The sequence below is a fragment of the Lentinus tigrinus genome, assembly GCF_003813185.1.
Source record: "Lentinus tigrinus ALCF2SS1-7 unplaced genomic scaffold L226scaffold_3, whole genome shotgun sequence".
Taxonomy (NCBI): Eukaryota; Fungi; Basidiomycota; class Agaricomycetes; order Polyporales; family Polyporaceae; genus Lentinus; species Lentinus tigrinus.
In genome coordinates, this window is record NW_027137912.1 from 1,304,242 (window position 1) to 1,328,654 (window position 24,413).

Genomic DNA, 24,413 nt, shown 5'->3' on the forward strand with positions numbered 1-24,413 from the left:
ATGCGACCCATCCGCGACCCAAGCGCACTAGACCGGCGGGGCGTATACATGCACATGCATTACTCATCGATGTCGGCGGACCCGTATGGACCATAGCCAATCTAGCTTCTCGTCCACGCGCATGCCCGTCTCTTGTACCGCACCATGACCAGCCCAGCGGAGAAGTTCAAGCTCGCGTCGTCCGATGACCCTCTGGCGAAGTTCCGGGACGAGTTCGTGGTCCCGACGTTCCGCCAGATGAAGGCGACCGCGGTCTCTGCGGAGATCGGTGCGCACGGCCTCTCTTGACCTGCTCGCGCGTCCCTCGGGCTGACTGCTTCTTTCCTGGTTGACCCGATTCCCTTATTTATGTGCTCGCCTCGCCTCTCCTCGCGTAGCGGACCAACCATGCACGTATCTATGCGGGAACTCGCTCGGGCTGCTCCCAAAGCGCGCGAAGAAGCTTGTGGAGGAGGAACTCGAGGTGTGGGGGACGAGGTGCGCATCCTAACCTACATCTCTCGCCCCGATGGCAGTATCCTGAGAACGCTTGGGTCGCGCTTCACTCGTGTACAGAGCGGTAGAGGGCCACTTTGACCATCCCCATGCCCGGAGCTGGATGTACATCGCGGATTACGTGCACCCGCACTTCGCGAACCTCGTAGGTGAGTGTGTGCATTCTCGACCATACATCGAGATATAGCAACTAAGTCGCTGTATGCGCCGCTGTCATTGCGGAATGTAGGAGCGAGCGAGTCTGAGGTCGCATGCATGGGCACGCTCACCGCGAACCTCCACTTGATGCTGAACGCGTTCTACAAGCCTACCCAAGAGCGGTACAAGATCCTATGCGAAGCGAAGGCGTTCCCGTCTGACCAGGTACGTTCTTCACATCCGCCCGTGCGCCCCAGGTTCTCACCGAACGATACAAGTACGCATTCGCAACGTCTGTCGCCGCTCGCGGGTACGACCCCGAGGACGCGGTCATCGCACTCTCGCCGCGCGCAGGCGAACACACCCTGCGCACCGAAGACATCCTCGATACCATCCGCCGTGAAGGCTCTGGCATCGCGCTCGTGCTCTTCCCCGGCGTGCAGTTCTATACCGGCCAGTTCTTCGCCATCCAAGATATCACGGCCGCAGCCCGAGCAAAGGTACGCCTCTCCCCGTCCCCGTCCGCCCCCGTCCATCAACCGCGTATATGCGCGACTCAATGAGATCCGCGTGGGCTGAATCGGCTGTTGTGCGCAGGGCTGCATATGCGGCTGGGACCTCGCGCACGGGGTCGGCAACGTCCCGCTCTTGCTCCACGACTGGGACGTCGACTTCGCAGTCTGGTGCACGTACAAGTACCTGAACTCCGGGCCCGGGGGCATCGGCGGGCTCTTCGTGCACTCCCGGTGGGCAGACATCCCGATCCAGTACGTCCTACCCCCTTCCCCCGGGCCATCTCGCCTGCGCCTCTGTGACACTCCGTGAGCTAACGCACGCTCCGCTCCGCCCCGACTTTGCACTTTGCAGGGAAGCAGGCTGGTGGGGGCACAACCCCGCGACGCGGTTCGACATGCCCTCGCGCTTCCACGCGATCCGCGGCGCGCAGGGCTTCCAGCAGTCGAATCCGTCCGTGCTCGCGACGGTGTCGCTGCTCGGCGCGCTCGAGGTGTTCGCCGCGGCGGGGGGCATGCAGGCCCTCCGCGCACGCTCGGAGCGGCTCACCGGGTACCTCGAGGCGCTCCTCAAGCAGAGCAGGTTCTACGCCGCGCCCGGGGAGGCGTTCGAGACGCCACAGCGGGACAACGTGCGGGTTACGATTATCACACCCGAGAATGTGGAGGAGCGCGGGGCGCAGCTGTCGCTGGTGTTCTTGCCGACGGGGAGAGGTGTGATGCCCAGGGTGCTCAAGGGCTTGGAGGCGAGGGGCGTGGTGGGCGACTCGAGGAAGCCGGATGTGATTCGCCTTGCACCGGCCCCACTGTACAACACGTTTGAGGATGTTGAGCGGGCGGTGGAGATGCTCGACGAAGTGTTAACGGAGGTTGAGAAGGAGGGCGTGCCTCCTGCGCCTCAAGAGCCCAGTCCGGTTGAGGAGGACATTGTGGATTGATATCACACGCAGCGTAAAGATGAAGAAGCAGGATGTATTCTTGTACAATAATCATGATAGAAGTATTGGAAACTCCGAGTTCAACATACTTTTCATGTTCGTGGATTTCTGTCAGACGCACCCAACGGGCGGCATCGAGGGATAGCTTTGTGAAGTGCATGTCGTGGAGCTAGAGCAGTGCCACAGATCGAAGTAAGCTTCGCGCGCAGGAACACACAGCGATCAGCGTACCGACATAATTATGTACTCAATCTCCCGATGCCGGCGGTGTTCCTGCAGTGGGTGGAGCTCGAACTGTAGCGACGAACTCAGCGACAATCCGTGCGTAGACGTCCCCATGGAGGAGGTCGTTGTGGTTATCCTGCAGGTCGTCGAAGTTCTTCGTGACTTTGCTCCCGAGCGAGGCCAGATGGGCATACATGGTCTCGCTCTGCAACAGGTCGACGAGGAGGTCTCCCTTGGAGTGGAGGACGAGCCAGTGGATGTGCTCGGAGCCTAGACGGGAAGGGTAGGACGCAACGTTCACGTCAGGATATGTGGCGCGGTCACCAAATGCGTTTGCGATGAACCACTCCTTGTAGGCTGGGAAAGAATGAAGGAGCGCGTCGACGTCGTAGATGCCCTCGGAGACGATGACGGCCTTTGTGGCCGCGAGGAGCTGCGGGGTGGGTTCAAGCTGCGGGTGCGGACCCGAGAGCAGGATAGATGACAGCATGTGAGCCGAGCAGCTGTGTCCTATGAGGACGAGGCCGGGAGGGGGACACTGGGGCTGTCCGTGGGCATGCTGCGCATCTGGAGATTTGAAGAGGAAGTGGAGGAAGTGGAGGAGGTCGCTGGCGTGTGCGGGGTGCTGCACTGGGTTCTGCGGAGAGGTGAGGCGGTAGTTGGGGACTGCGACGGGGCAGCCTGTGCGGCGGACGAGGGATCGGGCGAGGTCGGCATAGTCGGCCTTGTCTTCGCTGGCAGTAGTGGCGCTGCGGGTGAGCGGGGGCAGCGCGGGTTGGACTTGCTGTGGGCACGCACCTGCGCCAGGCACCGCCGTGGACCCAGACGAGCAGTGGGCCGAGCTGTGCCTCTCCCGGCGGAGCGTAGTAGTCGAAGCGGTGACTCGCGTCGTCGCCGTATGAGTGTTCCATCTCGCTGACGTGCGTACATGACGTCACCCCCGTCACCCCTTATATACCCCGTCTCCCTCCGTGCTTTCCCCCACATATCTCTTTCGACCACCATGGCCTTCACTGCTTCCGACATCTGCAAGGTACGTGCTCCCCGTCCCCACGTCCGTGTCTGCGTCGTGCTCACCATTCCCTGCAGATTCTGTATGTAGACCCCTTTCCACACGGTTTGGCCCGAGTCTAACGTCGTCGTCCCAGCTTTGCCATTATCCTCCCACCAGTTGGTGTTTTCCTCGAGCGCGGTTGCGGTGCCGACTTCCTCATCAACATCCTTCTCGTGAGTTTCGCATGTGTAGCTCATGCTCGCCACATGCACTGACCCTCTTTTCCCTCACCAGACACTCCTGGGTTACATGTACGCCTCGTCCCCACATGCTCGGTGCGCGTTTCGGATTACTGACCACTCTTTCCAACAGCCCTGGTATCATCCACGCACTCTACATCATCCTCAAATACTAGGCGGGGTGCTCTCGCTGCACCCCGTATCGCGTTGACGACCCATCATGATCCATGACGGACACCCGCAATCTCCCGCTGTATTCTGACGATCCTATAATCTGCGTACCTTGTATTTGATACCCCTACCAAGGACCATGTAAATGCTTCTTTATTCATTACGTGGGGGCCCTCCATGCGGAGGAAGTGTGCATCAAGACGTGTGCGCGAAAGCGTGTACCGATACATGTGAACAGTCGATCGTACTATTTAGCAGCTACATGGGCTCGCATCGAGCGATGTCAATGGTATTCTACACTCTAAGATGGGTTGAGATTACTCGTACATTACTGACGATGGGTGGCTTCTTCGTACGCGTGTCCACATAAAGTGCAGTCATGGGCCCCCTTCCTCCTCCCCAGATTCGCCCTCTTCGCTGCCCTCTTCGCTACCTTCGGATGACTCCTCCGAGCTCTCTGCCTTGGCCACCTTGGCCTGGGATGCAGGTGCACTCGGCGCGCCCACCGGCACGGACGTGGTCGCTGATTGTGTGGCAGCAGCAGCGGCAGATGAAGGAGCTGGTGCGGACATGGGCGCAGCAGCAGGTGCAGGTGCCGTTTTGGGCGGAACAGATGGCTGAGCGGGTTGACTTGTAGGCTTGGCAGGAGGCGTGTCGCTTTCTTCAGACTCAGACTCCTCCTCGCTCTCCGACTCGGGCTCGGCCTTCGTGGGCTTCGATGATGTCGACGGTGCAGGCGCAGAATGTTGGGTAGGTGCTGGCTTGGAGGGGGCGCTCTCCTCGCTGCCGTCGCTGCCGTCCTCACTCTCCTCTTCGCTCTCGCTCTCCTCCTTGGCGGCCGCCTTGGCCTGAGCCTTGGCCTTGGGAGCTTCCTCCTCTTCGCTCTCCTCCTCAGACTCCTCCTCGCTGTCTTCGCCCAGCTGCTCGAGCAACTTCGCACCGACATCCCAGCACTTCTTCAAGCCCTCCACGAGCGCCGCGTTGTGCTTCACACCCTCGCCCTTCGCCGCCGGAGACTGGTGCCACGCGCGGATGTCATCCTCGTCAACCAAATCCTGCTGATACAGCGCGACCAGCATCTGCGCGAACAGACCCTGGCGCGGGCCCGCCGCCGCACAATGGTACTGCAGCACCTCGACGGTCTCGACGGGGTCCACCCCGCCGATCTTGTCAATGAGCGGGCCCCAGCGCCGGACCGTCTTCGCGATCTCGTTGCGCTGCGCCGCGGCGTCCCCAACGACGAGCGGGACGCGGTCGACAATCGCGCCCACGACGGCCTCGCGGACGCGCCGGAGGGGCACGTTTGACGCCATGCGCAGCGTCTTGAGCTCGACGGCGGCGTTCTCGACCGAGTGGCCCTCGGCGAACGCGCGCTCGAGCGACTGCGCGACTTCGGAGCGGAACTCGGTCTCGGCGGCGGCGGAGGAGAGCGTGTGGATCGCGGACGTCCGCGCGGAGGGGTCGGCGGTGGACAGGGACATGGAGGCGGAGGTCATGGAGGACGTGCGCGAGAGCGCGTGCATGGAGGAGAACTCGGAATCGGTCTCGGTGTCGGAGGAGGTTGTCGAGCCTGCGTCGGAGAGCTCCAGGTCGGATGCATCGTCACCTGCATGGTGTTCGTTAGTTCGACATAATGGACGTTCCGGCGAGGTGTACGTACCTATCCGCATGAGTCGCAGGTTGTTGTAGTGTTCTCGGTCGTCAAGCTCGTCCTCGTCGTCCTCCGGGGAACCACGGGGCCAGACAAGCGCGTTTGAGTTGTTGCCCAGTACCCGAGGTGCGTCCTCTTGATCTGCATGCCGGGTCAGCGCAACCGTCACAAGAAGTAGAAGAGACAGAGAACGTACGCTCTTCGACCTCTTCCAACTCCGAGTCCTCGTCTTCCTCATCGTCGCCGTCGGACCCGTCGTCTTCACTCTTCGTAGGCGCAACACGCTTCTTCGATATACGCTCGAACTTGCGGAGCCGCGCACCCTCGCCAATGACGACGCCGTCTGCAATGAGACAGCCTCTCGGCACACGGACGCCCTTCCCGAGCTTCACGCGCGAACCGATGATGCTGCCTTCGACCACGCACCCGGCCCCGACCTCGGTATCGTCAAAGATGTACGCATCGTGCAGCGTGGCCCCGGGACCGATCGTACACCGCTGGCCGATGACAGAGGCGTGAATCGACGCGTTCTCGGAGACGGTCGTATGTGGGCCGATGAGCGTATTGTTACCGATCTTACATGTCCTGTACGATAGCATCCTGCGTTAGGGTGCGATCTCAGAGGTGTCACAGGGATGCTTCTCACCGAGAGAGGGACACGGAGTTGTCTTTGGGGATGTACTTGTTCCCGCGGAGATGCTCGTACGAGTGTCCGCCGGGGTGGTTGTCGTCTGGTACCAGGGGGAACGTCCATCGTGACAAGATGTCCTTGCTGCCCGGCATCATTCCATGTCAGAATCACATCCGCTCAGATGCAGGCACAAGCACGGAACGCAGCAGCCACAACGACGTACCTGACAGCATCGTAACTGCGTGTGTCGGCGACCCTGGCGGCGTACCCGTCCTTCGCGACGTAACAGTAGACGTTCTTCATGAGCAGATCGGAGGTGAGGACACCGTATACGAAGTCGCGCCGGATGTCGCCGTAGTCGAAGTTGTCCTGGAACAGCGATGGTACCTGAAACGGGGATGGGAGCCCTCAGTATGTGTGTGCGGATGCTCGCTTCCGGGAATCAATAAGAACACCCTTACCTCAACCGAGCAGACGTCTATTGAACAGTCAATGAAGTCGTTGCGGATCTCCACCTCCGGGTGCTCTGCCAGAATTTCCCGAGGAACGGTGACGTGGGACGCAGGTGGATAGCCGAGGACGGGCTCGTAGTGCAGACACTCTGACGTGTTCGGGTCGAGCACATACACGCCTGATACCCCTCTTGATCTGCGTGCATACAGTCAGTTTTAGACACTAGAACGCACGAAGCATGCACAAAGAAGCTTCCCGAGCGGGTAATGCGGTGTGATACACTCATCGCAAGGAAGGAGACCATCCCCCGACGTCGGACCTAGGGCAAGCATCGTCGTTCGTCGTACGAGCATGGAAATGCCGCCTCATTCTGAAGGGCCGACTGTCAGTACCCGCTCGGCAGAAGATGCGCCGCATTGGCTGCATTGCTGGAGGGTCCGCATCTCCGTGGCTCTGGAGGGGTGAACCAGTGATTCCAGGGGTTGTTGCCCATTCTTGCGGAAACCCTTGGCCCGGAGACGAACAAACCACACCGCACATCGCTCCAACGCCCGTTCCCGCATGGAGTCTAACTGACGGGAGCACAGAATGAAAAATGCCACGGACCTCGTCCGATGCGCCGCGCCGGCCTCCTTCACGACCATAGTCATGATCGCATCCTTGTTCGTCCTCCTGCGCTCCTTGTGCAAGCGCACGACCTCGTCGATCCGCACGTTACTGACCAGGTCGCCCGTGACGAGCACAAAGTCGGACGTGATGATCTGGTGCGTGTAGATGTCGCGCATGGCGTCGCCCGGCGAGAATGTCTCCTTCGCGGTTACGATCGGCACGATCTTGATTCCTGTGCTCGGTTTCGACCATTTCGAGTCCCTGAGATGCGTGCATGCGGAGACGGACAAGGGGTGGGGGATATGGAGACGCGTCAGGGATTCGGACAATGGGAGAGGGTCAGGGAGAACGCACCGGATGGCCGCCTTCACCTGGTCGGCATACGACCTGCAAATGACGAAGATCTCCTGTACTCCTGCAAGCGCGAGACTTTCGAAAGTCCAATCCAATAGAGTTGCATTGCATATAGGCAACAAGCACTAGAAGAACGGATGCATCAGAGTACGCGTGCGGACTGGATGTCTCGAAGGCGTACCCTAGGCTTGCCCACGGTGAGCGGCTTGAAACGTTTGTTGAAGCTGTCTGCGAGAATGACGGCCTGAAGAACCTCGTCCTCTTCCGCGATGTCTTTTTCTTTGCCCGAGGATGATTTAGGCGGCATGGTAGGGTTGGTGGTCAAGTGCTAGAATTGCTGCACGTCCAGTGCAGAGTATGACTCAATCGTCGCGATCACATGCAGGCAAATCTACTCAGCAGCCTCGATCGGGCGCTGCGAGTAAGACCGGGTAAACAACACATACACGGACACGCATGGAATGGTTAACCAGCACCATGGGCGACGAGCAGACAGACGTATATTGCAAGGAAAGAACGTGGTAGCTCACAAGACATCTAGCGGCCTAGTGCCAATGTCGGCATTGTCGTCTGTTACCATAGGAGAGGAAACAGTTCATGGATACAGGAAGCCATAGACACACACACTCAAGCACGATCCAGTGAGATAATGAAAGTGGGTATGAGGATATCACCTATCCAGTCGACATTAGGCTGAGCAACAGCGGATGAGGGCGATGTAGGTATGAGACGTAAATCGTGATGAAAGCAAAGCAAGACTGCATCCGCGTCGTAAACTACCTGGGAAGAGAGGAAAATGAGATGGGAAAACGAAATCCATTAAGATGGATGCGAACGGGGGAGAGGGGGGTACCCAGGACGGGGCGCAGAGAGAGACACAGAGACATTAGGAAGTTGCACAGCTCGTCACGGTCGTAATAAGGTATAGGAGAGGTTTTCAGACCGTGCTCACGCAGCAGCCGCGACAACGGGAGCAGCAGGGGGCGCCTCAACCTTGGGCTCCTCCGGGAGGGTAGCCGCCGGTGTGGGCTCGGCCTCAGCAGCCGGGTTCTCGAGGGGGGCGACGGGGGTGGGCTCCTCGATCTTCGGGGGGTTCTCCTCAACCTTGGGAGGGGTGTTGTGCTCAGCCTTGTGCTTGGGCTTGAAGAAGTCGCCGACACGCGCCGAGAGACGGCGGCCGACCTTGGCCTTCTTCTCGTCCTTCTTCTCCTCCTTCTTAAACGGTAGGTCAGGACTGTACATGAGGTGAATGTTACGGCTTACCTTCTCTTCCTTGGGGGCCTCGGTCTCCGCAGCAGGCTCAGCGGACGCCTCGGCAGCAGGCGCCTCGGGGGCAGCAGCGGTCTCGCTGTCGATCGTGTCAGCGTCCCAAACCAAACCATTAATAGCAATCAACTCACGTCTCCTTCACGGGTTCAGCGGGCGCCTCCTCGGTCTTGGGGGCCTCAGCAGGGGTCTCAGCGGCGGGCTCCTTGGGAGCCTCCTCAGCCGCAGGGGCGGCAGTCTAAGCAATGGGTTAGAGACAACCAACGACACGAACCAGTCCAACCATACCTCTTCCTTCTTCTCAGTCTTCTTCGCGGCCTTCTCCTTGGGCTTCTTCTCGGACTTCTCCTTCTTCTCACCCTTGAAGGGAGCAAGGAGCTTGGCGAGGAGAGAGGGGCTCTTGGGGCGGTCCTCCTTCTTAGCCTCGGGCTCAGCCTGAGTCAACACGTCAGCAAAACGATCGATAAAGGGAACCAAGGGAGCGACGGACGGGCTTAGCCTCCTCGGTGGCAGCGGGAGCCTCCTCAGTCTTAGGAGCCTCCTCAGCAGCAGGGGCCTCGGTAGCGGCAGCGGGGGCAGCCTCTACCTTGGCCTCCTCCGTGGGGGCCTCCTAACGCCGAAGTAAGCACCGGGCCAAAGACAAAGACGGTTGGTTTGATTGAACTCACGGTAGCAGGCGCCTCGGCAGCGGGCTCAGCGGCGGGAGCGGCCTCGGGGGCAACGGTCTCGACAGGCTTGGTCTCCTCAACGGGAGCAACGGGAGCAGCGGTCTCAGACATTATGAAGACTTAGGGGGGTCGTGAGCTGTGAGATGAAGATGGGTGGTCAGACGACGCGTCCGAAAGTGGTCGTTATGGGGGAGTGATGAAGGAGCCGCTGTGTGCGACGCGTAGAAAAGGAGGAGGGGGATAGGAGAAGAAAGAAAACACGCACAATAGTGGTATATGGGAAGAGAGCGAGGGCTCTGTGGCCTTGCGTTGCTGCAGGGAAGGAGAGAGAACGAGAGAGAAAGAGAGATAGGGAGAGAATAGGCCTGGAAGACGGCGCCCTTCTTATCCTTAAACAGTGCGAACAAACAAGGCTAAACTAATTTTGGCCGAGCCATGTTGAGGACTTGCCATTCTAGCCACGCGTCCGCCGTTGCAACGACGCGATCAGAGATATCAGTTTACCCGCGTTGGCCACTCTCGCGTCACGGTGCTGCCCCCGCCCCGCTGCGTGCTCGTCCCCGCCCGTCTGTGGTGGGCCTCCAAGTCCCTCGCGCGCAGAGGGGGCAGCGCGCGCGGGGGGCAGACTGGGACAGAGCACGGTGGGAACTCGGTTCACAAGGTGACAAAAAATGTATTGATTTGGGCAGCAGCCGAAAGAAGGAGGCGTCCAGTTCGCGTTCCGGTGGTCTAGCGACGATCGGGAATCATGTCGTTCTGCGACGTGCTCCAGTCTCCCAAAGACCGCCCCCTCCCTCTCCCCTCTTTCCGCCTTGGCTCGGCTGGCCTCCACGCTGCCTGCGCCCCCCGCCCTCTGCGCTGCGCCCTCGCGCCCGCGCCCGTGCGGGAGGGGCGGGCGCAGGGCTCGGCTGCTATAGAGGTTCTATTCTTTTGCGGGTAAGCGTCGGATGAGCAGGCCTGGAATGGTGTGACTCGGCGTGAAGGAGGCGTTTCACATCTTGCCAATTACCAGATTTCCACGTGGAAGCGCGGAACCCCGCCCTTTCTACGTAAAGCCCTGATGGCCCACGCAGACGCCCGCGCGAGACACGGGCGTTTGGCACGTAAAAGACACCTCCTCGCGATCGCGTCGCGTCAAAAGTCTTCCCGCCGTGTCCGTCGCGCACTCTGCTACGCACACAACAATCCTCATGTCCGCCTCCGCTCCTCCGACAATGTCTTTCGCGCACAACAACGCGCAACTGCGCAGACTCCACGTTTCTTGCGCTTCTCCTCCTCCTCGTACCCAGGGCCCCACCTCCACTCGCCCTAAATGCCCTCGCACCAGCCAGCATCTCTCTCCTTCGCTTTCCTGTCCTCTAGAGCCCCGCCGCGACCTACTGACGACCCTCTGACGACCCGCCATGCTCGCTAAGCTCTCGTCCTTGCTTCTCTTCGTCTCTTTCCTCCTGCTCTTCCTCGTCTCGCTCTCGATACCCATCATCAAGTCCATCTACCTCTTCCAACTCTCTGTCGATGAACGCTCGTCTACCCTCCACTCCTCCGCCAGTGCCTCCGCCAGGTTCGGCGTGTGGGGTTACTGTTCCTCCGACACCAGCGTCGAGTGAGTCCATCTATCCACCTACATTTCGACCCCAGCCCGCTCATCCGCGGCGCTATTCTCTTCGCGCTCTTGTGACCTTCCAGAGCCTTCGGCACAGACCACACCTCCGCCGGTTCCTGTTCTAAGGCTCACTTAGGTTATACTTTCGACTCCCAAGTGGCCAATGATCTTCACGTGGATGGTCTCACCGACGCTATCTCGACAACTCTCTCCGCCGCTCTGGTCCTCCATGTAGTCGGTATGTCATCTTCCCCTTGCGTAACGTCACCCTCTCACGCTGCGCTCTCTATTCCAACTTAGACTGTATCCTGACTTTCATCGCCTTTGTATCATCCCTGTTCGTCAGGAAATGGCGTGCTACAAACCCCAGCCAACCTCTCTCGGGTCCGTGCTTCTTGGCGACGATACTCGCCGCTGTCCTCGCTGCTATCCTCACGACTATCTCCTTCATCATCGATCTCGTCTTCGTGAGCATCGTCAGTAACAAGATCAGTGATGATGCCGACGGTATCTTGCACGTCTCTCGCGGCAATGCGGTACGTTCAATGTGCACACCTTGACATGATATCATCAGTCCTCTGATTATCTTTAAATGTTCGTACCTCAGGTGGCCATGGCTATCGCAGCCGCCGTCCTCATCTGGGTCGCCATCGTCCTCTCGGCCACGGACCTCTTCATGGGCCGCCGCCGCGCCGCCCGCAATGGCACTCAGATGACCGAGAGGTGCGTATAGGTTTAGTTCACTCCGCGTCTTCCGCTCTAGATCCGGATTCCGCAGCTGAACTCCAATCGTTTTCAGAGGCACCTCAGTCTGAATGTTCCATCGAAGGGCTCGTCAAGAAGCTCCCTCCACGCCGCTGGTTCTTACCTGATTCCCAGGCGGATGATGATACCCGAATGATGTGCGCCACATGGACTATGGTCTCTTGAATCTTCTGCTCGCCGGCTTGTCGCAAGACCGACGCAAGACTCTCCCTGCAGCCTCGGATCCCCGCGCGTCCGGCCGTGATTTAGCCTTCGAACATACCCTTAACCCTCCTTAACCTCGACTCTGATCTCAATCTACACCCATCTATGATCTCGGAGTATATTTCTTGCCTGTTGTTCTTGCTTGTACAATGTCCCTCGGACCGGCAGCCGTACGCCGTACGACCTTGTATTGTTATCCCGTTCTTCATGCCGCTCCTTCCTGTACTGTATACCTCGGCCGTTGTACCCTCGCAGCCGCAGCCGCTCCAAGAACGCTTGTTAGTTTGCTTATCCTTTGTCACCGGTTACCCGCTTGTAGCCTTGCACGTATGTCCCTATCACGTCGACGCCATACACGCCATCCGTTCGTTTTCTGTCGATCGCGGGTGGAATGTTCGATGCCGGACGACGGCGCGTTTGGTGTACCCTTTCTCCGCGGTTGAGGCCCACGGCCAGACGACGTGATAGCCGAGGTGCGAATCCGGACCCCCGCACAGTGACAGATGGATCTGATCACGCTGGGCTGGGCGGGCGCTGCTGCCGTATACGGATGAACGAACCCCTTTCGCCCAGCCACTTTTTTTTTCGTATGTGGAGGCGGACATAGGCCTCGTGCTCCCCGACGATGACGACGGCGGGGAGGTCGAGACCAGCCACGGTTTGCATACGGCACTGCGGACGTTGAGCCACATCCGAGGCCCGGGATCTCAGGAGATTCGCTAAGAATTCGGAAGCCTGAGATACTCTTGGCCATGGCTCGGTGCTTGGTGGGACGCACATGGGATACGTACTCGACGACCTCTGTGACAGCGAGGCCCACGGGGAACCTCGTGCAGAGACGCAAAGCATACATTTAATAGTGGGAACACGACAAGTAATCAACGCGATAGGGCTACATACATAGCGCGATGCTCGATTGCACGATGCCGGCGGGCCAGGGGAACCCTACTTAGCGGGCGCAGTCAATACTATGTGCGAAGCATCCAGACTAGTGGCGTGAGCCCAGCTGACAGAGGTACAGATACGCAGGGGAACTTGGAAGCATATCTCGGGCTCCGCTCCGAGCTCCCCCGGTATGTAGGCTTCGGGGAGACAGCGGCGGGCTGCGGCCAGACTCTTGGGTGTGACGCCCTATGCAGCGACCGCGGCTACCGCCACAGGGGCGGGCTTCGAGCGTGGCGGGGGCTTGAGGCCTTTCGCCCTCATGCGTTTCCGCTTGTCCTCTGTAAGCACGAACGGGTGACATCAGTGTTATTCCGAGCTCGAATTGTGCGGGCTAGATCGCCGGGGGAATGGTTATCTCGAGACTTGCATCGCATCGCCCGCAAGACATCGACATCCCATCCCGCCCATGACGAGGGTGCACGGAGAAAAAGACGACAACTCACCTTCGATGTACTGCTGGTCCTCAGCATCGTTGAAAGCGAACGACTCGCCTGCCTCCGTCGCCTCTTCCATGTCAACCGCCGTGTCGGCCACAGCGTCGGGCTTCGTAACCTTCGTGCGCTTTTCCACCTTGAACTTGGCGACATAGAACCCGTCCATGTTGTGCACGTGAGGATAGAACCGGCGCGTGAGGCTGAGCTTGTCGTTGAACGTCTTCCCGCGGTAGCTGGTGTAGCCCGGCCGCCCAAACTCCAGCCCAGTGTCAACGAGCTTGACATTCGGCCTCTTCCGGAGCGCGTAGTCGACCACAGCCTCGTTCTCGTCGACTGTGACCGAGCATGTTGAGTAGACGAGATAACCCCCAGTCTTGGAGTCGGGCTGTACGCTGTCGATCGCGCAGAGGATCAGCTGCTTTTGAAGGTGTGATAGGAGGGAGAAGTCGCGCTCGGACTGGGGCGCAGGACCGTCATGGGTGCGCGGGATGGCAACGTTTACGAGAGGGACCGCAGAAGATACGTCAGTGTCACTCAGAAATAGACATATTCGTAATGGCGGGCGCGCACCTTGTTTGTCTTGACGCTCGCGTCTTTGCTGATAACCCCGGTGCCGCTGCACGGCGCGTCGAGGAGGACCCTGTCGAAGCCGCCGATGACCTTGGGAAACTCACGTCCGTCGTACGAGCAGACGACGACGTTCTTGCAACCCAGGCGGTGCACATTCGCTGTCAAACTTTTCGTCCGTGCTTTGTTCGCGTCGTTAGCGAACACGACGCCTGTATTTTGCATGAGCGCGGCCATGTGCGTCGTCTTGCCTCCTGGGGCGGATGCCATGTCCAGCACGCGCTCGCCGGGCTGGGGCGACAGGGCAATCACCGGCAAGAACGACGATGCGGCCTGCAGCATGTAGTGCCCGGCGAGGTATTCGGGGGTGGCACCGATCGGCACACTACTCTCAAACACCTGCAGGCCGACATTCGTCCATTTGCCGATAGGCTCGAGGTTGACACCCCGGTTGATGAGCGCCTGTGCGAGATCCCGTCGCCGCGTGCGGAGGGTGTTTGTGCGGATCGTCACCGGGCGGGGAACCTCGTTAGCCTCGAAAAACTCAATGGCCTGTGATGGACGCAAGGTCAGTGCATGATGCTTGCTGGGTGACAGATGTGATCTACCTCCGCAACCGGGAAGAGTTGGAAGAGCTTCTCGGCAAGGAACTCGTTGTAGCCGTAGTAGCTCGCAATGTCGGATATGAGTTGCTGCACATATTCTGACCTTGCACTACGCATATGTTCAGCATCCCCCGCGAACAGTCGCAAAAAGCAAAGCCTACGTACCGGCCCTTCGCGCCAAGTTTCTTGAAGTTACCGAGTATCCGGACACACTCGCGCATTCGCCTCTGCACGGTATGCACGTCCGGGCCGCCCCTCTTCTTCTCCTCTTCGCGCTCCTCGGCTGTAGGCAGCACGAAGCCTTCGCTATCATCGCCGCCTTCGCCTTCTTCGTCCATATCCACATCGTCGGCGTCTGCGAGGTCGTCGTCGCTTTCCTCTCCAGCGAGCTCTGCTAACCTCATCTCCTCCGCGTTCAGCTCGGCCTCTCTCGCTGCTCGGGCATCCAACGCTCGCGAGCGTGCCTCCATGTTCTTCATGGTAATGGGACCATCCTCGTCGTCCTCGTCCTCGTCGCTCTCGTCTGAGGATGCATCTGACGCGGTCGGGATGATTTTGAGTGGCCGGTCTTGTTGCTTTGACTTCTTGCCCTTGAGCTTGACAGGAAGCTCGGACTCTTCGTCCTCGTCGTCCGAGCCAAGATCGAGTTCTTCCACGGGACCCCCAAGCAGGTCGTCACTGCGATGGCGTATCAGTAGCATTCTCACTTCAGTAGCAAACAAACGTACTTTTCGTCTCCGACTTCTATGTCAAGGTCATCCAGGTCTCCTACAAACTCACCCTCATCACTATCATGGAATAACGACCTTGTGCGACATGTCCGTTTAACACATTATACGGATGTGGAAGAGAAAAACGCACTTGGCTTGAGTCTTCAAGTCACTGTCTTCGTCCACGTCCTCCCAACCTTCGCTACTCCCCGCGCCGTCGTCCTCATCCTCGAAGCGAGCCTGCTTCTGCTTTTTCGGTTTGGGCTGGTCGGCCTTGCCCTTCGCGACCTTCAACGCGCTCTTCTCCTTCCCCTTAGTCGCTGCAGGAGTCTTTGCAGGCTTGGCCGCACTCTCCTTGACCTTCTTTGCAGGCCGCTTCGCCCCAGAGTCAACCTCGTCGGCCTTGCGTTTCCCGAGCTTCTTCTGGGATGGCCGAGCGTTGTCTTGCGCTTGGGCGAGGGGCTGGGGATCGCCCTGCTTGTTCTTTGCGCGCCGACCCATAGTGATTGTGGCAAGAGGTAGAAGTAGAGATGGGGTATGGGTACGGAGCAGCGGAAGCAGCACCAAGCAAAGGCTACAGAAATTTCTAAGCGCCAGCTGCCCCGATCAGGACGGCGTCTGTTTGTGCGCTTGTGTTACCGCTTTCGGAGGACTTTGATTCAACGCCAACTTAAACCTCGATACCGTGGTCTGTCCGTTGGTAGAGAATTCTGTCGCACAGAAGCATTAGCGATCATACGTTGGCTTCATAATGTGCATTCTGCTAGTATACAATAGTATGTTTGAGTCGTCTCCATGCCAGGTAGCCTCCATGCAACCCCGTCGCCGTCGCCTAGCGGTATGTAACCCATACGTACGGCAAGTTGGTGGCAGTTGAAACATACAGCTCTCTGCCAAGTTCCAACATCTTGCGCTCTCCGTGGGTAGGTCGACGTGCAAGAGGTGTACTTGGATCATGGATGACATCAGATGCGATGAGGACCGCTCCGGTAAGGGGAGAATCGATTCGCGAAGCGCCTCATACATGACTTGATACCTTCTCCACCGTCGCGAGTACGACTCCCAGTTTCCTTCCTCAACGTCCCCTTTCTGCGGCATGCAGCCCGTCCTACCTTCCTTGCTCTGTCGCCCAGTCTGCGGCACCATACGGAGGACGCCCCACGTGTCGTCGCGCAAGGCTTTCTTCACCCCCAACTTCAATCGCGGTGGATGCACCTTCCGCCCCTACGCTCATTCCGCTCGTGCCCCATCTCCTCCCTTCCCTGATTTTACCTCCAAAGAATTCAAGAGAGAGGCCCGCCGTGCGTGGGCCGGTGCATTCGTCAAACTCAGCATCACTGGCGTCGGTCTAGCGGTTACCTTCCTCGCGGCTCCAATTATCTACTGTGATCGTATGTCTCGTCGGATTCGGGTTGTATGCGCGCATAACTGATCCGACCTCTCAGCCGTTCAGCCTAAGAAAGTAGCTGAAACGACTTCTCAAACCCAGGACAGTGCCGCCTCCCCCACCTATCCTCCCCTTCCGCCCCCACCACAGTCTAGCGTCAACTATTACCAGCTTACATTCGGTACCGTTTGCGGCATTTGTGCAGGCGTGTTCGTGAAGAAGGGCGCGCGTTTCGTGGCCTTTGCTCTTGGTGGAGTGTTCGTTATACTCCAGGTGAGTATCATGATCGTTGCAGCACGCACTGTCTCCTGAAGAGCATCTCCACCCCACCATGATAGTACTTTGGATCCACGTCGCTCGTTCGAGTAGACTGGACACGCGCTGCAACTCGATTCGAGAACCTTTTCTATACAAAAGACCCTTCGGGTGTCAGCAGACCCCCGAACATCGGTTCGCTCTTCCGCTGGATCGTCGACTTCCTGACTGCGGATTTCCCCCCTCGGGCGACATTCATTGCGGGTTTCCTTCTCGGCCTCCGCGTTGGTTGAAGTCAGAAAGACTCTGCAGATGTGCACGGATACGGATACAGTATGTAAGATAGCGATGTTGATACTCTTATAGATATTGTACACCAAGATGGAGAGCAATTCGACCTAGTACATCGGATAAAATTGAGATCTCACGCAGTTCACGAACCCCAAGAAGATCCTGCTCACCTTCACACCTCGACAAGACCCTTCACCTTCGCAATCACATCCGCGTTATCTACCTGACCACGCTGGTAGTCGGTCCTCCCCTCCTGGATATACTCAAACAGCTCCTGAAGCACGGGTGGCAGCTCCTCGTACTCCCCAACTGCGGTCTGTAGTTTCTTCTTCTCGGCATGCCATCCCTGGACGCTCACTTGCTTGAGCTCCCCCGCCGCAGTTCGTGCGAACAATCTGTCGATCTTCTGACTCGTGCGGTCGTGGGCGACGCGCCAAGCGTTCATGAACGAGCCTGTATCGGGTAGACGCGTCGCCTCTTCTGCAAGCTCAGCGAGCGTCGAGAAGTCCTGCGGTTTGAGCTGCAGGACACGTCCGCGCGCGTCCACGGCGATATCTGGCCGGAAGAGGGCCATCGTGAAGCCCTCGGGATCGGTGGGAGCGTTCAACAGGACCGCGAAGATGAGTGCATCCTTAGAGGGCGCGAACTCAGCTGCCGAGGCGTACGGATTGGCGCGAACGTGCCACCCTGAAGCAGATGAAGAGGACATTAGGTTTGAGCGGGTGGTCTGGTAAAGGTCGAGCGGGCGGAGAAGGTAGTACGCGCCGATGAGGGCGGTGAGGATGAGGAGCGACCTTGCAAAAGGTGGTGCCAGCTTGACGGTTTATCAGATGGTGGGGGGAGAAGAAGTGATTGACGTTGTTGTCCGGGAGGAACCCGACCTCGAGGTGGCACCGGATGGATGCACATGGACACAACGCCCAGATTGGAAAGCTACAGGCTTTGTCGTCATTGCTTGGCAGGCCAGAGCAGTACGTACCGCAGTCTTCCCGCAGTCCGCAGAGTTTGCAACCCAGACCAGATGTCCGGCATGTGTGAGGAATGCCCGTTCACTAGAGCTCGTAATGGACTCCTTGAGTGGCGGAGGGGACGAGGCGATCGAGATCGAGATCCTCGGGACGCTCGACCGGCCCGCAGTAGGCGTCTTCGAGTTGACCACACACTCCGTGCTCACTAGACAAGAAACAAGAACTTTAGGTATGCATAGGTTGGAAAGTGTCAAATGCTTCCTTTCGTCATCTTACCACTGCCTCTCAGATGATATAGCTTACTCTGGATAGTTACACGGTAACAGCTTCACCACTGCTTACACTGTACGCATGCGCTGACAAGCAATCGCAGAACAATGCTGTACACTAGACAGCGCACTCGCACAGAGCCAATTGAACCACCAATACACATCACGCATCAGCAGAAGAACCTCTAGCACTTGCTCGCCGATCGCTGTCATAAGGTCTCCCAGCGCTCCTGCAATGTCAAACGTTGCGCCCATTCCGACAGCGCACTGACAGATCTTCTTATCGATATTCCTCAGGGAGTCAAGCACATCGCATTTTTGTTCTCGTAATGCATGCCGAAGGTCTGCAGTACCCGCAGGGGGCGGACGTACAGGTAAGTCGTGAGGCTGACTGAGTCAGGAGCGGACATCGATATCGCTCTGATGCCAACGAAGGAAATGCGGAGCAAACTTCACGTCTTGTCGAAACAACACCTTACAATGCCATGGTGGGAACGACTTTCTTGTAAGCGTTTGCTCTAGCATCACTTTCCGCGCTACTAACCGGACCCGCACGTCGAAGGCGACATTCTACACAACATGTCGGGTGCTTTCCTCGGCGCATCCTATCTGGAGCATCGTCGCCCGGTGATAGCTTCACGGCAGACAGACTGTCAACGCTGACAGGCAAGTCACATACGCGTCAATGACACCGATGCCACTGCCGAATCGTACACGCTTCCTTGCGCCTCAAGGGCTCGTCGGTGGAGATGGCCTGCTTCCGCATCATGGTGCCTCCTGGCGCGTTCCCACTGCGCTGTCCCATATACATGGCGAGACGAATCTCAGGTGCCGCTGTCGTGTACGCCAACTTTCCCTCCCCGCCTTTCCCTGCAGGGTTATAGGTCCAGATGAACTCGACATCCCTATCTACGCAGGCCGCCGCGGAGTACTGGTGGGTGTCGGTTTGCGTTCTTGGCACCTCGCTTACGATTCAACCTGCCTTCTCAGGGCTTCGTCTGTCCGCTTCAATAACTGCTTGACGCTCGTCGGGTTCAGTGCGTTCATTTCTTCTGGCCAGCACGGTAGCAATTGCTCAACGTTCGCCAGCTGTCCTATATTATGACTACATCCTCACCTTGTTCAGCGAGATCGAGTTCTTCTGGAAGTCCGCCAGCATCTCAACCGTATCCGTCCTCTTCGTCATCATCCGATATTATGGGGTCATAGGCCCAATTCCTCTCATTTTGGAGTACTTCGCAGATCTTCCGGAAAATGTAAGTCGTCACACCGACATACTCTTCTGACTCTGCACTGACCCATTCGTTCTGTAGCGGTAAGCTATTTGAGGCGACACTACTTCGAGCCAGCTGACGATGTCGCCCCTCCACGTAGCTGTCGTCAGCTGCAGACGTACCATCAAGCGTTTGCGATATCTTCTCAGGCGATCGTTGCAGGTGAGCTGCGTCCGTTGTTGCGTAATCTGTGTCTCATTCCGAACCCTCCCCAGTCATGCTGGTGGTTCGTACATATGCGTTGTACGACCGTAGCCGACGGATTCTTGCCCTCCTCATCGTTACACACGTTGGAGGCGCCATTGCTTGCCTGGTAAGGCGGGTTCCACTATCATAACGAATACAACTGAATCAACTGAATGCAGATTACTATTGTAACAAGTCGCAGCCCAATCAATACCATCACTCCCTTGCCATTCACCTTTTTTGGCTGCGATCTCTCCCTTACGAACGAACAGTATGTATCGCTCACCAGAATCAGATCGAGTGCTCACGTTACGCTTCTTCAGAGGCATACGTACGGCGTCACAGCAACTTAACCATGTCCTATGCTCACCAAGACGACAGATCTTGCGCTGGCGTGGGCGGCCATGTTATGGTTCGATACAACCATCTTCGTGTTGACGCTGGTGCAGGCGTTTCGAGTGCGGCGATACTTTCCCGGCGGGTTGCTGGAGATCATGTTCCGTGACGGTGAGCAGCGTGATCATCCAACGCTGATGCTATGGAAGACTGACATCCTGTCGTTCCAGGCACGATCTACTATGGGTGAAAGATACTGTTGCTTCCTGCCAGCGCGTCGTTGATGCTGACGAGACGGCCCAGGATCCTGGTTGCCTCGAATGTGTCCAACATCATCACGTTCATGGTGAGCTTCAGTACTATTATCTTCGCCAAGCTGATGTACTGAGCCAGCGATTAGGTCACACGCGTACGTCTCCTGTATCGTCTCCGAGATAACAACGCTCACCCCACCGTCCATAGTCCGGGTCTCCCTTGAAAGGGATGGATACGACACTAACAAATGTGTTCGTGCGCCGTCCTGTTCATGCTATAACTTCCTGCTTAAATAAACCTCCCCGTAGTTTATCGACGACACTCACTTCGCGTCTCATACTCAACATCCGCGATCCGAGTCTGCGGCGGGTAGAGCGCACTACGACGGGATGGAACGACACGACGGCAGCGCCGACAACCACCGGTTACACCTTGACACAGATAGAGGCCCTCGACATTCAAACTCAGTCCTCGGAAGATCACAGAGATTGGTTCTGATCTCTGAATTGCCAAGGCAGGTAGATCAATCATAATTTGGTGTAGGATTAAGGTGAGAAGTCGCGCCCCGTATCGACAATGCATAGCCTGACAACCCTTGGCTTGAACGCAGGACTAGCTGTGACACTCATTCACAACCTGTACTACAGTGAGTTCGTTCGTCCTTTGCTCAGTGTCGGAGGCGCTGAGGTACTTCTTGTACGGCAGAGTATAATGCGATCATATCACTGCGATTCCCGTAACTTCTGTCCTGCATCATGTTTCCGGGGCATGCCCCCGCTTCGCTGAGTACCATCTTATTCCTACCCCCTCGTTCCTTCCCCATGGCGCGCCATACAGACTATTCTGGAAAGCAAACGGGGCCGGCTTTCTCAAGGGGAGTGCCTTGCCGTGGATCCCCCGGTAACGAGAATAGGCATGACAGGAGACCCGATCCAATCCTCCTGTCATCCGAGTGCCTCGGACCATCATCTAACAGCATACCGATATCCTCGCGATGCGGTTCCAACCACGGCTCGGTCCAGTTCGCCGCAAGCCCGAGCACTTCCTCGCACGATGCGGTAGGAACAACAGTCAACTGGGGTGACAACCAGCGTAGCTTGCCTCGACTGCTGTTCTACAGGGTTCTGTCGCACATCCCCGCTTTTGCAGGGTCCGTTGACACGAGTTGCCAGTTTTAACCTCTCAATGACATGGAACATGGTCTAGGGATCGGGTGCAGTGAGGCCCACCCCTCGAGTGTGAGAACGAGGGATGCCATCTTGGCCAAGCGTGCGCCTCCCCTGCCAAGTTCAACGGTTGAAACGGAGAGGATCTTCACCACTGCGCTTCTGAATAGCCTTATTGGACGCGTCTGTATTCTATGGTCGAGTGGTTCTGCGCAGTTGTTCTGTGCGTGCTCGGGATAGATCGCAGGTACTGAGTTGCAAGCTTACGACAACAGGGGAAGATCTTCCGTGGCATGGGGCGGTCTCGTCTCCCATTTGCTGCCGGTATAACCGTCCTTCCTTTGCAGGCGCCTCGCGAAGGCCTCGCGGAAACACTCGAGCTTATCCACGCTATAACTCCCAAGCAACTTCGAAGAGACAGCCTCCCCATATGTTCGACCTGCCCTTCTCCTCCTCTTGGACTTGGTGCTCATCGCATACATGGATTCCCTGCAGCACTCGGCCGAGTACTAGTGATTGCCGTTCAACTCTCATGTCGGTGCAGGCTAACTTTGCCTTTTGCCAGTGCTAGCTCCGTGCGAGTCGATACCGCTCTTACTCTCGCCGCATTCAGTGAGTTTGCTCTTGAGTCGGCATCTAGCTACGTATACTGACCGTACATGGACAGCGGTCCTCTACTTCGACTACTCTCTGACCGTGACCTCCGAGATCAATTGGTACTGGAGCCCACCATCGCTCTCGCTTTCATCGTTCCTCTTTGCACTCAGTCGCTATTTCGGCCTCCTGGGCCCCATACCTGTCTTCTTCGAGTATGTGATGACAGACTTCTCTGAACATGTGAGTAGGCATATTTGTTCTTCTGCTCGTCGTGCTGAAATTCGCTTGCTTCAGAGGTGCGGCGACTAAATTCCTAATCCTAGACGGACTACGGACTCAATGCGCACAGGTGTCGTCAGTTTCAACTGTATCACCAAGTTTATGCGATCATGAGTCAGGGAATCGTCGCCAGTACGTCTCTACGGGCCTATCCGGAAACGCTAATCCACTGGTGTCCTAACTGTTAGAACAGTCCTCCTGATCCTGCGTACATATGCGCTCTACAACTGCAGCAAGCGGATGTTGATTGTTCTGATCGGCATGCACATCGGAGGAGGAATACAATGTCTGGTACGTGACATCGCTCGAGCCCCACTTCTTTCTTCATCAGGTGCACTGATATGTCTTTCGCTGGGTGGGAAGACGGCGGTCCTCACTGGCAAGAGTGTCTTGACCAATGACACCGCATTGGGTTTCAAGATCCCAGGATGCAATTTGGCTCTGACAAACGACCAGTCAGTACACGATCGCCCTTGGCGACTTCCGAGCTGACACGCTGAACATCGGTGCTCCAGGGGTCTCCGTGAGTTTCTTTCAGAGTCGATACCGCGAGGACTGTCACGCATTCCTCATCATAATGAGCTACATAGATCTCGCGCTCGCATGGAGTGCCATGTTGTGGTTCGACAGTTGCATATTTGCTTTGACATTCTGGAAAGCCATTCAAGTGCGAAGGGAGGTGGCTGGAGGGTTACTAGTGACGATCTTCCGCGACGGTATGTCCTCGAGCGTATCAACTTCTGGCAGGGTTCTCATGACAGCAACTTTTGTTTTTCAGGAACCGTCTACTATGCGTACGTTCCTCACACCCCTCCTGGTCTGCACCCTCTCAATCATGTTCAGCATCCTTGTCGCGGTGAACGTGGTGAACATTCTCACGTTCTTGGTATGTACAATGTGCTGCTGTGATGTTCAGGACGAGGCTGACCAATACATATTCAGGTTACACCTGTGCGTCTTCTGCAGCGTTGCGCCATTAATGAAGCTAATTGCATTCTGGGACAGTCAAATTCGCCTCTCAAGGGGTCAGCAACCACATTGACAAACGTGTAAGCCTCGCTTGACGTACCTATCTCTGTAGGCTCACCATGATGCAGGCTTTCCGTCACACTCACGTCCCGACTGATGCTCAATCTCCGAGACCCAAGCATCCAGAGTAGGCGGCGTATAAACGGTACAAGTCGTCATGAAGCTTGGACTACAGGGCAATTCAGCTCAAGAATGATGTCATTCCGAGCCCCGACGGTGGCCATCGATACGTTCGAAATGAGCGATACGACGGGTACAGATTCTAGTGTGTGAAGCTGAGGTAGCGTCAACGCAGGTGAGTGGGCTCTTCAGCTAATCGGTGCCCCATAGTGACGCCAATGACAGGTTATGGTGCTCTTCGCTCATCCGAGTCACAGGGGATCCGGACATTGTTTCATGTCAAAGATGTCGCGTTGCGCGGACTTGTCATATGGTAGATGGCGCAGTTCTGCTTTCCCAGATTCAAATTTCGATCGTCCCATATCAGGCTTCGAGGAGAGTGTTTCGACGCACCTTTGGCCAAATCAGGTGGGTCGGCGAGGACGACCCGACGCGCGGGGCGTGGGATGCGTCAGATTCCGGATCAAGAAGCGCTCGGTCCCGCCTTCTAGTTCGCCGACGACCTCGGCTGAGACTTTGCTAACGCGACGCGGCTCGTCATGGGGGACGACCGGGGGAATACGGAGGTACGTGCTCCTCTCATGTCCAGGGTCCCGAAGCCGTATGCAGCGTGGTCGAGAACTCTAGAAAGATAATATCGTGCCTCTCCCGGCTTCTCAGCCACACCGGCTACAAGGCTGCTACTCGATTTGATCTCGACACTGAGAAATTCAGCCCGGGGGGGCTGAGCGTGGAAAGAAGTCTCACGCAGGCGGTGGACCGTGACATTCTGACGGAGTGCGACGGTCGCCACCGGGGTGATGTGCGTGTTCGCGCTTCTGCCC

The 24,413-nt window shown here is 57.5% G+C and overlaps 11 protein-coding genes across 11 annotated transcripts; 6 read left to right on the top strand and 5 right to left on the bottom strand.

Annotated features, from left to right (window-relative positions):
* The first annotated feature begins 102 nt into the window (after positions 1-102).
* L226DRAFT_530381 (kynureninase) lies at positions 103-2,163 on the top strand. Its single transcript, XM_067679848.1, has 7 exons — positions 103-268; positions 378-477; positions 556-644; positions 725-858; positions 912-1,133; positions 1,231-1,400; positions 1,501-2,163. The coding sequence occupies exons 1-7, from the start codon at positions 145-147 to the stop codon at positions 2,081-2,083; spliced, it is 1,422 nt and encodes a 473-aa protein (XP_067540781.1). The 5' UTR covers positions 103-144; the 3' UTR covers positions 2,084-2,163.
* Positions 2,164-2,318: 155 nt separating this feature from the next.
* L226DRAFT_609148 (alpha/beta-hydrolase) lies at positions 2,319-3,219 on the bottom strand (the record flags this gene model as incomplete). The annotated part of the gene is made up of 2 exons (XM_067686028.1): positions 2,319-3,042; positions 3,107-3,219. The coding sequence occupies 2 exons, from the start codon at positions 3,217-3,219 to the stop codon at positions 2,331-2,333; spliced, it is 825 nt and encodes a 274-aa protein (XP_067540782.1). The 3' UTR covers positions 2,319-2,330.
* A 92-nt stretch (positions 3,220-3,311) lies between these two features.
* Positions 3,312-3,717, top strand: L226DRAFT_566730 (UPF0057-domain-containing protein; the record flags this gene model as incomplete). The annotated part of the gene is made up of 5 exons (XM_067683940.1): positions 3,312-3,341; positions 3,398-3,425; positions 3,480-3,535; positions 3,597-3,613; positions 3,675-3,717. 5 exons carry the CDS (start codon positions 3,312-3,314, stop codon positions 3,715-3,717), a joined length of 174 nt encoding a protein of 57 aa, XP_067540783.1.
* Positions 3,718-3,849: 132 nt separating this feature from the next.
* Positions 3,850-7,790, bottom strand: L226DRAFT_530383 (nucleotide-diphospho-sugar transferase). Its single transcript, XM_067679849.1, has 9 exons — positions 7,592-7,790; positions 7,411-7,535; positions 7,054-7,317; positions 6,456-6,642; positions 6,218-6,381; positions 6,010-6,135; positions 5,560-5,948; positions 5,373-5,504; positions 3,850-5,318 (listed from the first exon to the last, which is right to left on the bottom strand). The coding sequence occupies exons 1-9, from the start codon at positions 7,715-7,717 to the stop codon at positions 4,090-4,092; spliced, it is 2,742 nt and encodes a 913-aa protein (XP_067540784.1). The 5' UTR covers positions 7,718-7,790; the 3' UTR covers positions 3,850-4,089.
* A 568-nt stretch (positions 7,791-8,358) lies between these two features.
* On the bottom strand, positions 8,359-9,455 carry L226DRAFT_519725 (uncharacterized protein; the record flags this gene model as incomplete). The annotated part of the gene is made up of 6 exons (XM_067678593.1): positions 8,359-8,625; positions 8,674-8,758; positions 8,811-8,914; positions 8,965-9,111; positions 9,167-9,286; positions 9,345-9,455. 6 exons carry the CDS (start codon positions 9,453-9,455, stop codon positions 8,359-8,361), a joined length of 834 nt encoding a protein of 277 aa, XP_067540785.1.
* Positions 9,456-10,747: 1,292 nt separating this feature from the next.
* L226DRAFT_519726 (uncharacterized protein) lies at positions 10,748-11,507 on the top strand (the record flags this gene model as incomplete). Its single annotated transcript, XM_067678594.1, has 3 exons — positions 10,748-10,947; positions 11,031-11,185; positions 11,248-11,507. 3 exons carry the CDS (start codon positions 10,748-10,750, stop codon positions 11,505-11,507), a joined length of 615 nt encoding a protein of 204 aa, XP_067540786.1.
* A 1,540-nt stretch (positions 11,508-13,047) lies between these two features.
* Positions 13,048-15,678, bottom strand: L226DRAFT_454197 (NOL1/NOP2/sun family putative RNA met; the record flags this gene model as incomplete). Its single annotated transcript, XM_067675170.1, has 7 exons — positions 13,048-13,139; positions 13,305-13,752; positions 13,866-14,414; positions 14,471-14,576; positions 14,633-15,145; positions 15,196-15,273; positions 15,329-15,678. 7 exons carry the CDS (start codon positions 15,676-15,678, stop codon positions 13,048-13,050), a joined length of 2,136 nt encoding a protein of 711 aa, XP_067540787.1.
* Positions 15,679-16,211: 533 nt separating this feature from the next.
* Positions 16,212-17,219, top strand: L226DRAFT_609153 (uncharacterized protein). Its single transcript, XM_067686029.1, has 3 exons — positions 16,212-16,568; positions 16,623-16,837; positions 16,903-17,219. Exons 1-3 carry the CDS (start codon positions 16,274-16,276, stop codon positions 17,110-17,112), a joined length of 720 nt encoding a protein of 239 aa, XP_067540788.1. The 5' UTR covers positions 16,212-16,273; the 3' UTR covers positions 17,113-17,219.
* On the bottom strand, positions 16,941-18,063 carry L226DRAFT_530388 (uncharacterized protein). The gene is made up of 2 exons (XM_067679850.1): positions 17,281-18,063; positions 16,941-17,217 (listed from the first exon to the last, which is right to left on the bottom strand). Exon 1 carries the CDS (start codon positions 17,817-17,819, stop codon positions 17,283-17,285), a length of 537 nt encoding a protein of 178 aa, XP_067540789.1. The 5' UTR covers positions 17,820-18,063; the 3' UTR covers positions 16,941-17,217; positions 17,281-17,282.
* A 749-nt stretch (positions 18,064-18,812) lies between these two features.
* Positions 18,813-21,206, top strand: L226DRAFT_609155 (uncharacterized protein). Its single transcript, XM_067686030.1, has 16 exons — positions 18,813-18,852; positions 18,910-19,281; positions 19,338-19,384; positions 19,437-19,603; positions 19,720-19,783; positions 19,837-19,934; positions 19,987-20,078; positions 20,131-20,138; positions 20,189-20,314; positions 20,374-20,389; positions 20,447-20,489; positions 20,544-20,552; positions 20,606-20,649; positions 20,707-20,948; positions 21,009-21,044; positions 21,104-21,206. The coding sequence occupies exons 2-14, from the start codon at positions 19,238-19,240 to the stop codon at positions 20,894-20,896; spliced, it is 948 nt and encodes a 315-aa protein (XP_067540790.1). The 5' UTR covers positions 18,813-18,852; positions 18,910-19,237; the 3' UTR covers positions 20,897-20,948; positions 21,009-21,044; positions 21,104-21,206.
* Positions 21,207-22,023: 817 nt separating this feature from the next.
* Positions 22,024-23,943, top strand: L226DRAFT_609156 (uncharacterized protein). The gene is made up of 14 exons (XM_067686031.1): positions 22,024-22,076; positions 22,130-22,176; positions 22,232-22,401; positions 22,509-22,572; positions 22,634-22,731; positions 22,804-22,895; positions 22,956-22,963; positions 23,031-23,156; positions 23,219-23,234; positions 23,284-23,326; positions 23,383-23,391; positions 23,446-23,489; positions 23,538-23,764; positions 23,815-23,943. Exons 1-13 carry the CDS (start codon positions 22,045-22,047, stop codon positions 23,740-23,742), a joined length of 954 nt encoding a protein of 317 aa, XP_067540791.1. The 5' UTR covers positions 22,024-22,044; the 3' UTR covers positions 23,743-23,764; positions 23,815-23,943.
* The last annotated feature ends 470 nt before the right edge of the window (positions 23,944-24,413 follow it).